A 15,605-nucleotide genomic window follows, 5' to 3' on the forward strand; every position below is an offset into this window, starting at 1 on the left:
GCGAAAAAATAAAAAACCATTCACTAACGTGGTTGCACAAATAGGCACACCCTTAAACTAAAACTTCTTTGAAGCACATTTAGATTTTCTAACAGCATTCAGTTTTTTTCTTGTATGAGTCTATCAGCATGGCACATCTTGCCTTACAAATCTTTGCCTACCCTTCCTTGCAAAAGAGCTCCAAAACTGTCAGTTTGTGAGGCTTCTCCTGTGCACAGCCCTCTTCAGGTCACCCCACAGATTTTCAATTGGATTCAGGTCTGGGCTCTGGCTGGGCCATTCCAAATATTTGGTGAATATCTTCTGATGAAGCCATTCTTTTGTTGAATTGGGGTTATGCTTTGGGGTGTTCCCATGCTGAAAGGTGAGACTTCTCTTCATCTTCTTAGCAGAGGCCTAAAGGTTTTGTGCCAAACTGACTGATATTTGATACTGTTCAAATGTCCCTCCACCTTGACTAAAACTCTGCATCCAGCTTAAGAATAGACCCAAAGCATAATGCTGCCACCACCATTCTATACTGTGGGTATGGTGTTGTTTTGGTGATGGCAGTGTTGCGCCAAACTTACATTTTGGGATTGTGACCAAGTTCAACTTTGGCCTTATCAGACCATAACATATTTTCCCACATGCTTTTGGCAGACTTGATTTAGGTTTTTGCATTATATACTTAACCTGGATGGTTTTATTAGTAAGAAAAGGCTTCTGTCTTGCCACCCTACCCCACAGTCCAGACAGTGAGAGCTGTGAAATGTGGAATAGACCCCTCAAAAGTTGGTTCTGGCCAGCTCAGTGGATTGCTTCAAAAAAGGCCTGGATTCTTTCTTAGATACACAGAATATACCTGGATACTAACATTTATAGGTAAAGTTGATCCAAGGAATATCCGATTGCCTCTTGGAGGATGAGGAAGGAATTTTTTTCCTAGCAGGAGCAAATTGGATCATGCTTTGCTGGGTTTTTTTTGCCTTCCTCTGGATCAACTGTGGGTATAGGATTATAACTTTTTTTTTTATGGTTGAACTGGATGGACTTGTCATTTTTCAGCCAGACTATGTAACTATGTGAAGAATACATGTGTCACATATAGCATACAGCCAGTACTAGCCAGAAATTCCTGTAACTCCTTTAACATTGCTGTAGGCCTCTGGGCAGCCTGCCAGTTTCCTTTTTTTTTTCCTTTTCAAATCAATTTTGGAGGAACATCTAGTTCTTAGTAATATCACTATTGAGCAATATTTTCTCCACTAGTCGATGACCATCTTCACCATGGTATATCTAATGCCTTGGAAATTTTTTGTACCTTCTCCTGATTGATGCCTCCCAACTATGAGATGACTTTGATGCTTTGTAAGTTCTTTGCAGATCGTGGCTTTTTCTGTAAGAGGCAACTGAGTAAATGTCAGAAAAATCCAAGAATAACTGAACTTTACTGCAGGTATAGAAATCACATCCCTTTAAAATAATCACATTTTGTTGTTTTGCAGCCTGAAATGAAGACAGACACAGTTTTTGTTTTATCCAGCTGTATTTACTCAGCGCAAAATTCAAAAACAGAAGCACTGAGTTGGAAAAAAATATCACCCCCTTTGTGTCAGTATTTTGTTGAACCACCTGCTTTAATTACAGCCTTTAGTCTGTTGGGATATGTCTCTAGTAGCTTTGAACATCTAGCCACCTCCAAGTTTTATTGTAGGAATGGTGGTATTTGGATGGTGAGCTGTATTGGATTTCCACAAGACATATCGAATAGTGTTCAGGCCAAATCATTCAAGGTTAGTCTCATCTGACCAGAACACCTTTTTCCATATGGCCGCACAATCTTCAAGGTGCGCTTTGGCAAAGCTCAGTCGTGACTGCATGTGGCCTCTCTCGAGGAGTGGCTTTTTCTTGCAATCCTCCCATATAAGCAACATCTGTGGATAATTTGTCAGATTGTTGTCACATCCACACAATGAACACTGTCATAAAATCCTGCAACTGCTTTAGAATTGCTGTAGGCCTCTTGGTAGCCTCTCTGACCAGTTTCCTCCTGGCTCTTTCATTCAGTTAGGAGGGATGTCCTGATCCAGGGTGGGTCTGTATTGTACCAAATACTTTCCACTTCTTAATAATAGACGTCAGTGTGCTTCTAGGCATTGATAAAGCCTTTTAATTTTTTTTTGTATGTAACTATTGACTTGTGCCTGTCCACAACTTTATCCTTTTTGACAGTGCTTTGCCACCTATAGTTGATGGTTTGCTTCAGTTGCACTATCAGGGACTGAAATGCTCCAGGAAAGCTCTTTTCATGCTGAGCTAATCAAAATGACCACAGCTAACCACAGGTGAAAGTCAAATGGCTTTGTGGGCCATTGAGAAGGTGAAGAGCTTCACATTGAGTTTACAAGTCATTTTTAGGAGGGGGGGGGGGGTATCTTTTTTTCCAACATGGTGATCCAGTTTCTGAATTTGTTTTAATTTTTTTCTGACATGTTAATGTTATACCTTTCACCTGGATTAAGCACAGTTGGATAAAACTATCTTCATTCCAGGCTGCAAAGCAACTAAATGATATTTAAAAGGGGTGATTTTCTATACCCACTGTATGTAGGCTTAATTAGAGTCACATACACTGATAGCCGGTGTGTGCTCACTACTATTTAATATAAGTTTGAATGTGATTGGTTAATTCTGAACACAGTCACATCCCTAATTATAAGAGAGTGTGTACACCTATGCAACCACATCATTTTATTTTCGCCGCTAAACAATTTGTTTATTTGAACTGCACAGATAATAGGTCACGTTAAAGGTGGAAAAAAATCTGAAGTGATTTTCTTGGCAGGATTTTTTGAAATGTAAAAAAAAAAAAATCAGACCATTTTTATATCCATCGTACATTCTAATACAGCCTCTGACGGACTATGGATGCTAACAGTGTGTGTCCAGGGTCTGCGTTTATGTCGCACCCAAAATGGCTTCAGTCAATCGTCCAGCCTGTATGCAGCCATTGCACAGTGTTTCTGTGCATCCGGAGGTGGCATTCAGCCATCATTAAATGCAGCAAACTATTCCCCCCATCCAATTGCCAGAGTGTAGCCTAACAGTTACCCTGTATGGTCAAATGTTTGCGGACACCTGAACATTACACTTACAGCATATTGCCAAAAGTATGTGGACTCCACTCCAAATTACAGATTTCAGGCATATTCAATAAAGAGCACTGTTAGTGCAGCAGCATACAAACCACACTTTAGACCAGGGGTGGGCAAACTTTTTGACTTGAGGGCCGCAATGGGTTCATATATTGGACCCGGGGGCCGGACCAAGAGTAGATGAATGATGTGTATGTGTCATCCATAGTAAGTATAGTAATATTCCCCCATAGTAATTCATCCCCCATATTAAGTCCCCAAGTCCCCCCTGTGTCAATTCACTTACCTTTGCTCCGCGCGTTCCTCTCACGCCGTTCCGGTGTAGCATGAAAATCTGTCTCCTATGAGGCTCTGTCCCCCTCGACGTATCTGCGCATTTGCCAGTTTCAGGCATTAGCAGCCGATCGGCGATCTCCGGCACATGCGCAGATACGTCGAGGGGGACAGATCCTCATAGGAGACAGATTTTCATGCTACACCGGTCTTCAGGGAGGACTGTGAGAGGAGCCTAGCTCCGCGGGCCGGATTAAAAGGTGGGCCGGATTAAAAGGTCCGCCGGGCCGTATACGGCCCGCGGGCCGTAGTTTGCCCATTGCTGCTTTAGACAGTTGTATACTTCCAACCTTGACAAAATATTTTGGGGAATGTCCTTTTCTGTTCCTGTATTACATGAGCCTGGTCCATAAAGACATGGTGTGATGAGTGTGCTGTGGAGGAACTTGAGTGGCTAGCATAGAGCCATGACTGTAATCCTCCTGAACACCTTTAACATGCATCAGGATATCGACTGCAAGCCAGATTTTCTCATCGAAAGCCAGTACCCGACCACACAATTTTTTTATTTTTTTTCATGAATGGGCAAAAATTCCCAGACACACTCCAAAAATTTGTGGAAGGTCTTCTCAGAAGGGTGTTTTTGCTTAGTTTTGCATTGGGATGACCAACAAGCTCATATGGTGCAATGGTAAGTTGTTCACAAACCTTTGAGAATTCTAGGCTAAAGAGGAAAAAAAAGACTTTTCTATACCAGTTCAACCTCTCAAATCTCATAAAAAAATGCAACAAAACATTCTACACCTCTTAAAAAAAAAATGTAAACACCTTTTCAAATTTTTTTCTTTTTTTTATTTTGAACACAAATACATTTACAGCATGCAGAGAGTCTGACGTAAATGGTGTTTTAAAAGTTGATGTGAGTTGATGTATTGGAATTACATGGCTGAGACATCTTACTGGTTTTATTTTCTCATGATGACCAGTAATAGTCTATAGCTTTTAAATAATGCAAATAACTTAGTTGATAATCAAGAATAAATAGGATGCTTTACTATCCCCCCCACACATGTGCCTGGCAAACATAAGAAAAGGAGAACAAACGAAAAGTGTTTTATGTAGAAAATGGTTTGCTGAAAGTTATAAAAAAAAACCTGACAGCAGTTAACAGAGAACGTAAGACAAACCACACAATCTTTAGGAAGTGATGTGAATTTATCTATGCCTGATTCTTATCGGAGGGTGCACAATTTTGTAAAAACAATTAGACTGAGTTTTGGACCTATACTGAAAAAGCCCTGCTTGACCCATTATTGCAGCAGCCTAATGGATCCAACAGTGGACAAGCCCCTTCCATGCAATGTGCCATTTGCCACACATTTACATTCCCTGCTGGGGACCACTTTGCACTTTTTAATGTGGGATTACAGTAGCTCACAATCATAGAATGAACCAGGACGTACATAACCTATTAAGTACAGTTTCTGGTCATTTTTATCCTGGCTAGAAGTTAACATATAAAATAGGCTAGTTTTAGCGAAGGCAAAGAGAAAATATACTAATTCTTGTGTAAGCTTCAGACTAATGTTTATTTCAAGCATTTTGTATTCTTGACACAGAAAATTAAAATCTGATATCATGAAGATCTGTTAAAACAAAGAGTAGATAACAGTGGAAAATATTCTGCTTCCTGTTAGTGTGATGCATATGGTGTGAGGCAGGTCTCTGCTAAAGTGCACCTGTTGCCTATGCCAGCATTGCTGAACCCTTCTCCTTCAGGGACACATGACAGTGTATGTTCTACCCTCTTCCTACAAGCATATATGCATTAAATTAAAAGCATCATCAAGTACATTTGTTTTTTTTTTAAACATCCAGTAATAAAAGCTTGTGCGGCCGTTTGAAATAAAAGCTGTACCCTACTGGGAACATTGAACTTTTGCTTGTTGTCATATGGAATCCTGTAGACAGCTCAAATCTTTCCATCCAGCAAACACACCCTGAACATCTCCCAGCTGGCACAAAGGACACTTTGTAAGCTTGTATGGGATAGTTTCAATATGAACAGCCACATAGGCTAGTCTAGTGTTCCTGAAATAAGCAATGTATACCAATAGCTGTGCATTATAGAGCTCCTAAACAGAGGAATGAATAAAGAACCCAAATGAGATCATCTTCTAATGTCTAGCGGCTAATCCATAGAAGTAGGGAAAAAAAATTACTATTCTAATGACAGATATTGGGCGCTATGTGTGTGTGGACATGTACACTGTGGTGGGGAGAGTGTTTGTTTCTGTAATCTCCAGGTATTTTGGACAAAGTAGTGTCCTGATTTTATCCACAGGATGACCGAGAGACTTAATAGAAAAAAAAAATGCAAAGATTCTGACAGCAGAAATAAAATGTTGCAGGGTAAGTAGGCCTAAACTGAAGTTCAATGGCACTTAGACATGGCATGACACCATTAAAAGTTGGGGAAACTTGAATCCTGTGAAAGGAACAGGGAAAAAAAAAAAAGCACAGTTACATAGTTTTGAAGGCCAGGGTTGAGAAACAGACCTATAAAAAAGGTAGCTCTTTATATTCACAGCCTAGAAGCCCCAACACTGACCCAAATGTTCTACTTACAAACGTTTTCCATATATTTGTTTTCAGCACAACATGAATGCTTTTACAGTGACAGGTGCACTTTACAACTCCAATGACCATTCACACACTGTACCAATGGACAGAAACCGATCTCAATAACCCAGAGCGGCTTAGTGTTTAGAGTTGAATCAATCTTACAGAAGATCAGTACTCACACAATTGGAGTTACCATGAGATGTCCTGCTGTCCTCAGAACCAATCTTGCAGTTATAACTTACAGATAGGGAGTGTACACATTAAAAGGAGGTATTTAAATAGAATTCTAAAACTTACCAGTGATGGACAGCTATGGGTACTTAAAGCCGCCTATAAGTCAAGTATATGTATTTATGGCCTGCATGATCTATTAACATTACTGCAGCTCACACTATCATGCACCTACTGCAAATGACCAGGCAAAGCTTATAACAAAAATAGAATACCAGACCACCATGAACAGGCAGCAAGCCCTATAACCTGAGCCAACTATCCTAGTCATTACAAGAAATGCCATTTAAATATCTAAAACAGCAGAAGACTATGAGCCAAAACAATATTTAGGACAATGCAGTATGTCAGTTTGCTAAGTGAGCCACAAGCCACCTAGTATACTGGATAACTGCATTATATGTAAGCAATGAATTTACTTTCATTGGAGATAGTGGTTACATCTGCCCTTGACTCTTACAAATGGCTTGTTTTTAAAAGTTGTGCAATAGATTTGAAAATGGGGGGGAAAAAAAATAAAAACTAAAAACTAGTCATGGTAATCTCAATCTGTAAAGAGGTAGAGTGCATAACTAATGACATTAACTCCCTAAACTAAAAAAAAAACAAACTATCTACAAAATAGAAAAAGGCAATATACTGAACGCTTACTGAGAAAAGTATGTATGGCAACCGAAGCTGGCTGGCATCCTGATTCAGTAGCTTCTTAACTTTGAGCCAATGTCCTGGAATAAATATTACCAGTTTATGCTTTACTTTCTGCATGCTAGTGACTAGATTGTCTGGCTGTGACTAGCTGGGTCCTAACCAGACAACTTATATCTTCTGGATTTTCAAAAGGAATAACAAGATGACTGCAATGGCAGCCTACATACTCCTTCCAGTGCAAAGTTTTTTTTAATAGACATTCTATTATTTTCAAAAAAAAGTGCCAACTATATTTACTAAACATGGCCACAGGCGGTGATCGGAACCCCTAGCCCTCTCTACACAACATGAAAAATCTTCTGCTTTATGGAAATGAGAGCAAGGGTGGTGTTGTCCATCACATCCAATCTCTTTACTTGTTTTAATATGAAACCTGACTAACCACTATGTGCAACAGTGTCACATCTTGTAACTGTACCAAAGTCACCTTTCCTGTGATCCGCAGAAAGGAAAAAAAAAAAAAAAACAAACAACATGCCAAAACCATTGTACTGACACACTTAGTTTTTTCCAAAATGCTATCAGGAGATGATCCAGACTTGGCTCTGTACAATGGCCTTATGAACAGTTTAATTCCAATGGGCATTTCCTACCCAAAACGTTATTGTATAACAGAGAAGGCCTAACTCTGTTACAGTCCATAAAGATGACAGAGAGCCCTCTTCCATGTTCCCAGTCTTCCAGAAGAGTACAGAGATGCAGATTCGTCATAAAACCTTTGCGACGTTCCCGTAAAACATCAAAAAACACATTCCCATAACCACATCTAAGCTATAAAAAAAAAACAAAAAAAAAAACATTAAATTCCTAAAAGAGCATAAAATCCAGTTTGCTCTTACTTGTTTAGTAATTCGGAGGTCCTGCTGTAAAACATGTTTTTACTGATTAACTGCTGCTTCCCATTGAGTATACATACATTATTCCAGAAAACCACCGTTGCAAGGAATGTTTGATCTCTTAGCTGAGCTGGACACTTACAAGTGGTATTAGATGAATACAGAAAAAAATAGTATAATATAAAACATAAAAAAACAGAACCAAAAAACACCTTAACTGCCAGTGCAAGCTGCATATTACAGTAAAATGATTAAATAGCTCATGATAATCCCATACACATTTATTAACAGAACGAAGCAGAATGTTTTCACAGCAGTTGTGACACATTAATGCTTGCTATAGGACAGTCAATGTTTTTCAACAATGAATCCCTATTGTCATGTATAAAAGTTTTATTCCTGTATGTCATTACTATACATTATTTAAACCCGAAGACAGCATGGCAACTGGCTATTCCACTGGATAACAGTAGAGCAGCCTCATAGGAACCAGAAATTTAGATTTTATGCTAGCTGGATTGGTGGCAGCTTGGTGTAAAGCACACTTTTATAGCCAGACACTGCAGTACACTGTACAATGCGACAGTGCCATATCTTAGCATCGCCATTAATGAAGTCACTTCAGAAAGCTCTCTACTGCTGCTGTATAATAAAGCAGTAGTGTTATACAATTAAACAGGTTAACCTGAAGTGTAATAAACCGTTAATGTTTGCTCCATGTCCCCAAGACGAAAGATTTACAGAGACCTATCTAGGTTCTACTCGACCAGCAACATACATTCAGACTTGGCACAGTGCAGACTAAGTTTAAGACATGGATAACAAACTGTGCAATAGATGGAGCTATATACCTTAAATTACATGTTGTATGCAAAGACATCAAAATTGCACTCTAGTTTTGCTGCAAATCATTACAAATTTGCCCAAAAAAAGAAAATTTGTTGGGAATAAAAGGAAGAGCTGTACAGGCCAGATATAAATTACAATTGGAAAAAAAAAAAAAACAATCCTACAATCCCAAAAGGTAAATGAACCCCAAAAATGGCCGTCGGGCACTGTTGTCATTCTGATCAGTACTTCAATGATCCTTCACCATCTGAAACACGGAAGAAAAACAGAAATAAGTATAAATGTGTACTGCTGTTCTGTGGAAAGACTTGTCATCTAAAACTAAAAACTTAAATTGTATTACTCATTAACCTCATGATACAAAGAAACAAAGCTCATATTAATGTATTATATACTATATCCTTCTTATTTTGTCTACAGTTTTATAACACAAAAACATTCAGTACATCTCTGCAAAATATGCCTATTACCCAGTTTTTGTCTTTCAAAACATTGCAAGCACACAATGTTCTGGTTGAGATGGAAGGAGGAAACCAGCTTAGGATGAAGAGAGGCTTCAGGCCTCAGGACAACCTGGTCTTTGTGTAACACTAGGAAAGGCTCTTTACAAGGTCAGCCCAGTAACTCAGGGACCCTTCACGCAGAGGTGATCTCAAAAGGTCCCAAGAAAAAACAGGGGAGCAGACAAAGGTGGAGATGTGTGCTACATTCTACACAAATACCTCAACTAAGAAATGACTGACTGATGGTCTCTGAAAAAGAATGGCCAAGGCCAAATTTGTCCTTTGATGGTACTCAACTCCAGATGCCAGTGAAGACCGGACTGTAGAAAGGACTCCTTAAGATGGGGCTTCCTAGCCTCACACCACTCAAAATAGGTTTTCCAGGTGTAATGGTAAACTTTCTGATAAGCTGACTTCCTAGACTTCAAGAGTGTAGGGATGACCGAATGTGATAAGCCCCTGTTCCTAAGTACCTAGGCCTAAGCCGTTAAAGCCAATAACCAAGAAGAAAGATACAAGATGCACTGGCCCTTGGGACAGAAGGTCCCAGAGTCTGCCAGGAGTCTGAGTACCATGTCCTTCTGAGCCAGTTTGGTGCAGTATGAATCACCAGAATGCCCTCCATCTCGATTTTAAAAAGCAAACAAAAAGGGCTTCACTGGTAAAAACCTACTCTGTACCAGCACTCATGATTAAATGCCACATATATCATGTCATAATAAAGTTCACTGTCTCATGCTTCTGCTGCTATGTGTTTATCAATCAAGCTATGGAGAAAAAAAGAAAATGCAAATTCACAGCGCACAGAGTCTAAAAGGTGGACATATTATGAGTTCCAAATATGGATGTAGTCTATCAACTGATTCCAGTATAGTGAATACTCAGGCTTTGCCATAAATTATATAATGCCAATAAAGATCACATGAAAGGCCAGACATTATCATCCTTTACTCAGATTCATCAACATATATTTATATATCCATATAGTTCACAGAATCTTGACCATAAATGCACAGCCACCAGAATGTATTATTATTCAATTGTATCCACTTTTTTAAAAATTATATAAAAAAAACAAACACCATGTCCTTCTGCTAGATAGGTAATGAACCTAATACTGCAAAGGAAGGCTTACATGCTGCTCTGGTGACTCCATGGTGTGTGGTTAAATCTAACGGGCAAAGAGAGATGGTGGCAGCCCCTTGTCTACCTCCTCAGGCACTGTGTCTGCAGACAAGAAAAAGTAAAAAAATCGACCCAAAAGAGGGAGAACAAAATGCCCATGACATTGGATTGGTAGAAAAATCCTCTTTAGCAGAAGAGTGGCTGAGTGGCAGTAGAGTCAGTGGGGAGTTCCCAGAGGAAGGCTCTCCACCTTCCTGGAGACATGTGTTGAGTCTGTGCTAGTGACCTTGTGCCAAGGTGAGTGCCAAAGCAGGATCAACTGAAGTCAACCGACCTGGAAAATGCAGAAGCACAGTGACTGTGGTGCAGTCAGGAAAGGTTGATAGGAGAACCAATACATCTTCAAAAAAAAAAAAAAATTCTCCATAAAAAAGGGGTAAGCATTCTTTCAGTAGAGGGGAGAGTCATCAACTAAGGAAACGAGCCTTAAACTAGTTGGCAGTAGGAGGGGTTATATAGATGTTCCACAGCTTTCTTTTTTGCCAGTGTCTAACCATCTAAAAAGGTAGCCACATATGAGTCACGGTTAAAGACTAAAAATCCTGTGTCCTGTACTGTACAACTAACACAACTGCACACCAACATTCAGAGCGTCTATGTATAACAGAGAGTGATTTTTTTAAAATTTTAATTGATCTAAACTTTAATAGAGACAGACTTCAGACCACCCTGCACGTGCAGCTTCTGTCCTAAAACTAATTCTAGCAGCTATTTAGCAGCTGTATAATTTGAATCTCCAGTAGGTAAATGTCATTCTTGGCAACAGCTGACATTTGGAAAATGGGCTGGGCCAATGGAAACAGTAAAGAATTATGGAAACAAGAAAGAGGCAGAAAAAATATTTCAGATACAAAACAAAAAAAAGGGCAGCTTAGGCCGTATAGAGAGTGCAGCGCCACCGACCTGTCAACAAGCACAATCCATGGGAAGTGTAGGGAAGGAAGCAGATACTAATCCTTTTTATTAGGTAAATTTGGGGCATGCAAAATGCAGTGTAAATCTGGCACATTCAAAATGTCAACCACAATGTTACAACATGGTAATGTTCTCTCTGCTGAGTCTGGCTCCTCATACCTCCACTTTCCAGAAAAGAAATGCTAGGTATTTGCGGATACATAAGAGATATAAGAAACAAGTGGACAATTCAGCAGGGTATTGACCAATCCTCTCATTGTATTATCAATTTATGGCAATGAATCAAATTCAAACCTTCACTAACTGCCATTTTTAACTACTTGCTTCGATCTGAGTGGTTGTGGGAGTAACAGTAGATGGTTCTTCCCTTGTAACTCTAACTGTTCATTGATAGGTTAACCTTAGGGAATACAGAATAGTTCTTAGCTTTACAATGGAAAAAAACCCATCGATTTAAAGAAGAACTTTAGTCAGAAAATTAACTCCTGCTAGATCACTTCAGGCTGGCTCCTTTTGCAGGTATAGCCATGTAACATATTAAAAATAGATGCCTATACGGTTTAAAATGTAGGAATAAAACGGTCTCACCCTGCTCTGCACATGCTATTTTTTGGCACTGTGCCAAATTTTTAGAGGCTGATCTGCTGACAGCCTAAAGATTTAATGCTGCTCAGAGGCTCTGGGCTTCAGCAAAAATGGCAGCCTCCAGCAAGAGGAAACAGAAAAATGCTGGAGGCAATGTACAGCACACACTAATTTTGGTAGCGGAGTTATTTATATGGAATGTATGTTCCTTGCGAAAGAACTTTTTTTTAATCAAGTTACTATGGGTAAAGTTTCACTTTTAAGCAAAACTAAAAGGTATCAATACTCTTTTTCCAATGGTTCCTCTCCAGCACCAGCATCTCCTGTGTGCTGGTTTCCGGCCATCTTAATTGACTGGCACGACATGACATCTCTCGTGCACATGAGCAGGAGCTAGTCACTCCAACGGATCAGGAGGGCCACTGTAAGCCAAGCTGTGTCTACATCACTGTGGGAATCATTGTGACAGTTTTGCTCAAAATAGTTATGTTAAAAGGTATGGCATGAATGATAACTGTCACACTTATTTGTACTCTCAACTGAACCGCCAAGCCATCAAATGGCTGGTGTCAAAACTGATCACATGTAGCCAAGGGCGGACTGACCATTTGGAAACTTGGGCATTGCAGTACAATGACAACTACAGATCAATCAGATGATAAGATGGCTGCTTCTTTGACTGTAAAGGATAGCAGGGTGTAGTTCTGCTTTAATGCAGAACAAAAAAAGAACTCTGAATACAAACTATCAGTAATGTTCTCAGAGAAAGAAACGATCATTAAAGCTTACATTTTGTCAGGGTTTAGTACTTCCTCCACGGACAGACAATGGCTGACTATTCTGAGGGAACACGGCTCCCCCACGGATTGCGTTTGGATGTGTTGGAGAGGCAGCTGGGTGCTGTCCAGGACGGATGGGTTTAGCTAAAAAGGAAAAATAATGGATTGTTAGTAGGTGAATCATTGTAAAAGTAAGGTAAGTTTTTACAACAGTCTCAGACATTTTAGATTGAACTTTGTCCTGTTAAAGGCCATCTAAACCCAAGAACTTAGAAATGCTATACTTTGTATTGATTGCTGGTGTGACTTATCAACTCTTTGACCTGTTATAAATATTTAGCTAGATATTTTGCATAGCACATGGCCATGTGAAGGGAGGAGGTTGTACTTTGATGCAGTTTGATTGTTTTAATATTGTAATAAAGCCTTTTCCATTTTAAATGTAGCTTTCTGGAGCCAATACAGGTAGGTCTTGTTTTTCAGATGGTACAATCTTTTGTTCACTAGTAAGCTTCAGACTAAGGATACACCATTTCTAAGTGCATTTACAATAGAAATATGTGGTATGCCATTGCTAGTCAGAAAATTCTAGTTGCTTATACTGACCTCAAAATGTTCTGACTGACCTTGAACAAGTTTCTAAATAGGAAAGTTGGTAAAAAGGTCTTCTCTGCATATTTGTTCTGGATCACAAATTGAAAAGTAAATAAAATACGTGGAACTGCTAGCTAGACAAGTATCTAGCTTTTTTAGGAGAGGTTATCAATGCATGTTTTGTTTAGGACCAGTCCTTTTCAAGTAAATATGTGTCTGCACATATGTTTAGTCATCTTGTCTGAGTGCCAAGGTAGTTTTGAAACTGTGCTCTATAAACAAAATCTCTTCTGCAGAGAACGCCAAATTTAGGAAGCCCCCTAAATCGTTCCAGGACTCATTACTGATCATTGAGGCTGCCAGTCACTTAAAAAGGGACCAATAATGTGATCTATGAGCTTGACAGACTTTTTGCCAATGTGCAAGTTCTGTTTACAATGGTGACTCATGATTCCAAAGTTTGTTACATAGTTCCAATAATAGCAACAAGTATGTGCATTGTGTTTACCAATCTGTGCTGAATGTCCTCTTCTAGCCATGTTTTTGGACCTTACGGCCTCCTTGATGCGATCCACCTCTTGCTGATAGCGTTTCCTATCGCGGGATGCATTTTCTTTGGCTTCTTTTAGAGCAGACTCCAAGGCCTTAACTCGCTCAGCTGTAGCTCTAAGTCGTTTCTCCAGCTTTGGAAGCTCGCAGCGAAGATCTGCATTATCACGTACCAACTACAAAACAATAATAAAAATATATATATATAACACACACACCTACCTTCATTTTTACTGATTCGCATAATGCTATGGACAAATCAATTTAGGGGAAATGTTGCATACCTGTTTGTGGACTTTTGTGAGCTGCTCCAGGTTGTTCTCAAGAAAGGATATCTTTTGCTTCTGTGCAGCACTTCCCCCTGTGTCATCAGAGTCCATTTCTGCACTCTACAGAGAAAACACCCTGTTAAGTCATAGGGGGTCGCCAGAGCAAAGGACTATGTAAAGACATTACATATAGCAGACTGAGACATACCTTTTTCACTCTAGTAGTCAAATCTTGAACAAACAGCTTCCTGAGATTGTGCAGTGTTTGAAGCTCTTTTGCCTACAATAATACATGAGTACATGATTGGGTTTTTTTTTTGTTTTGTTTTTTAAAAAAAAACAAAAACACAAGTAGTAGAATGAAACAGCAACGTATGTATTCATTGAAAGATTTACTCACCACTGTCTCTTCCAGTCCCTTCAGATCCTGCCGTGCTTGTTCTCTTCTATCTTGCATTACCCTGAGGAAATGGTGCAGCACATTAGAAAAACTGGCAATCACCAAGGAAAAGGTCTGAATGTGGACCGAGAGAACTGCATTTAGGTATTGCAAGGTATCAAGACGCACATACAATTTTAACCCTTCAATAAACCCAACAACTGTTCACTTTTCTTAGCACATTTGTACCTATCCCAGATGAGGCAAGTTGTGGAAAAAAAAGTATCTGGACAGTTTACAGGCCTGGGGTGTGTGCCAGCCACACTCACATAACTATTAGAATTCTTTTTGTAACCAATTTTAAAGGCTAAAAAAATTCTAACGTTTAGAAGGAGCCATTTATTTTTTCCAGTCACTTAATCCTGAACAGAAGGCAGAAGAAACTCACTGCCACAGACCTCCTCTTCCCAAGTACCCCAGGACCTGTTGGGGACTAAAAATCACACCAGTATATTCTGGGTCCACCCCATAAGGGAAAATCCCCAAACCACTTTAGTCGGTGCCTCTCAAACTGCCACTCCACTTATCCTATCATAAGTGAATCTCAGTTTATGATCTACAAAGATGCAGGTATATTAGACTGGTCTTCTTCTGCTGCAGAAGAGTGTGGCATGTTTACCAAGCATTCTAGGTAAAGGAGAAGTACTACTCCCAATATTATCTTAAAGTTGACCTTCACCCAAAGGGACATTTCCACTTATTTGCATTCTAACCACCTCCTCCTCAACATCTGGCACTTTTTTAGGGGGGGGGGGGGTAGAGTAAGTCTCTGGTTTGACAGGTACCCACTCCCACCTCTGATCAGATCGCCTCAGCTATCCGAGCAGAAGTTGGCCCCCCTTCTTTCCCCATAGCCTTCTGGGACTTGTCACAGGTCCCAGAAGGCTGCTGATCATTCACAATATACAGCGTGGCTCATGCATGTGCACTGGGAAACAGTCTGTGAAGCCGCAAGGCTTCACTGCTGGTTTTCCTTAGTTAAGATGCCGGCTCCTGGACCCTAAGCGGATTGAAGAATCGGCTCGGGTAAGGACAGCGCTGGATATCTGGACAAGTAAATGTCCTTATATTAAAAGTTAGCAGCTGCTGACTTAATTTTTTTTTTGGGGGGGGGGGGAAACCACTGGA

At 39.8% G+C, this 15,605-nt stretch overlaps 1 protein-coding gene across 1 annotated transcript in view; it reads right to left on the reverse strand.

Moving 5' to 3' along the window:
- Positions 1-4,239: 4,239 nt before the first annotated feature.
- The window catches only part of KIF5B (kinesin family member 5B), a 96,264-nt gene continuing 84,898 nt past the window's right edge, over positions 4,240-15,605 (reverse strand). Inside the window, exons 21-26 of the mRNA XM_089668686.1 lie at positions 14,439-14,499; positions 14,247-14,318; positions 14,054-14,158; positions 13,729-13,945; positions 12,637-12,770; positions 4,240-8,906 (exon numbers count right to left, since the gene is read on the reverse strand). Coding sequence (XP_089524812.1) covers positions 12,643-12,770; positions 13,729-13,945; positions 14,054-14,158; positions 14,247-14,318; positions 14,439-14,499 — 583 coding nt within the window. The 3' untranslated portion in view covers positions 4,240-8,906; positions 12,637-12,642. The remainder of the gene's footprint in view (positions 8,907-12,636; positions 12,771-13,728; positions 13,946-14,053; positions 14,159-14,246; positions 14,319-14,438; positions 14,500-15,605) is intronic.

Source organism: Staurois parvus, unplaced genomic scaffold (genome assembly GCF_062004578.1).
Source record: "Staurois parvus isolate SC_StPar_1 unplaced genomic scaffold, SC_StPar_1.0 ptg000061l, whole genome shotgun sequence".
NCBI classification, from domain to species: domain Eukaryota; kingdom Metazoa; phylum Chordata; class Amphibia; order Anura; family Ranidae; genus Staurois; species Staurois parvus.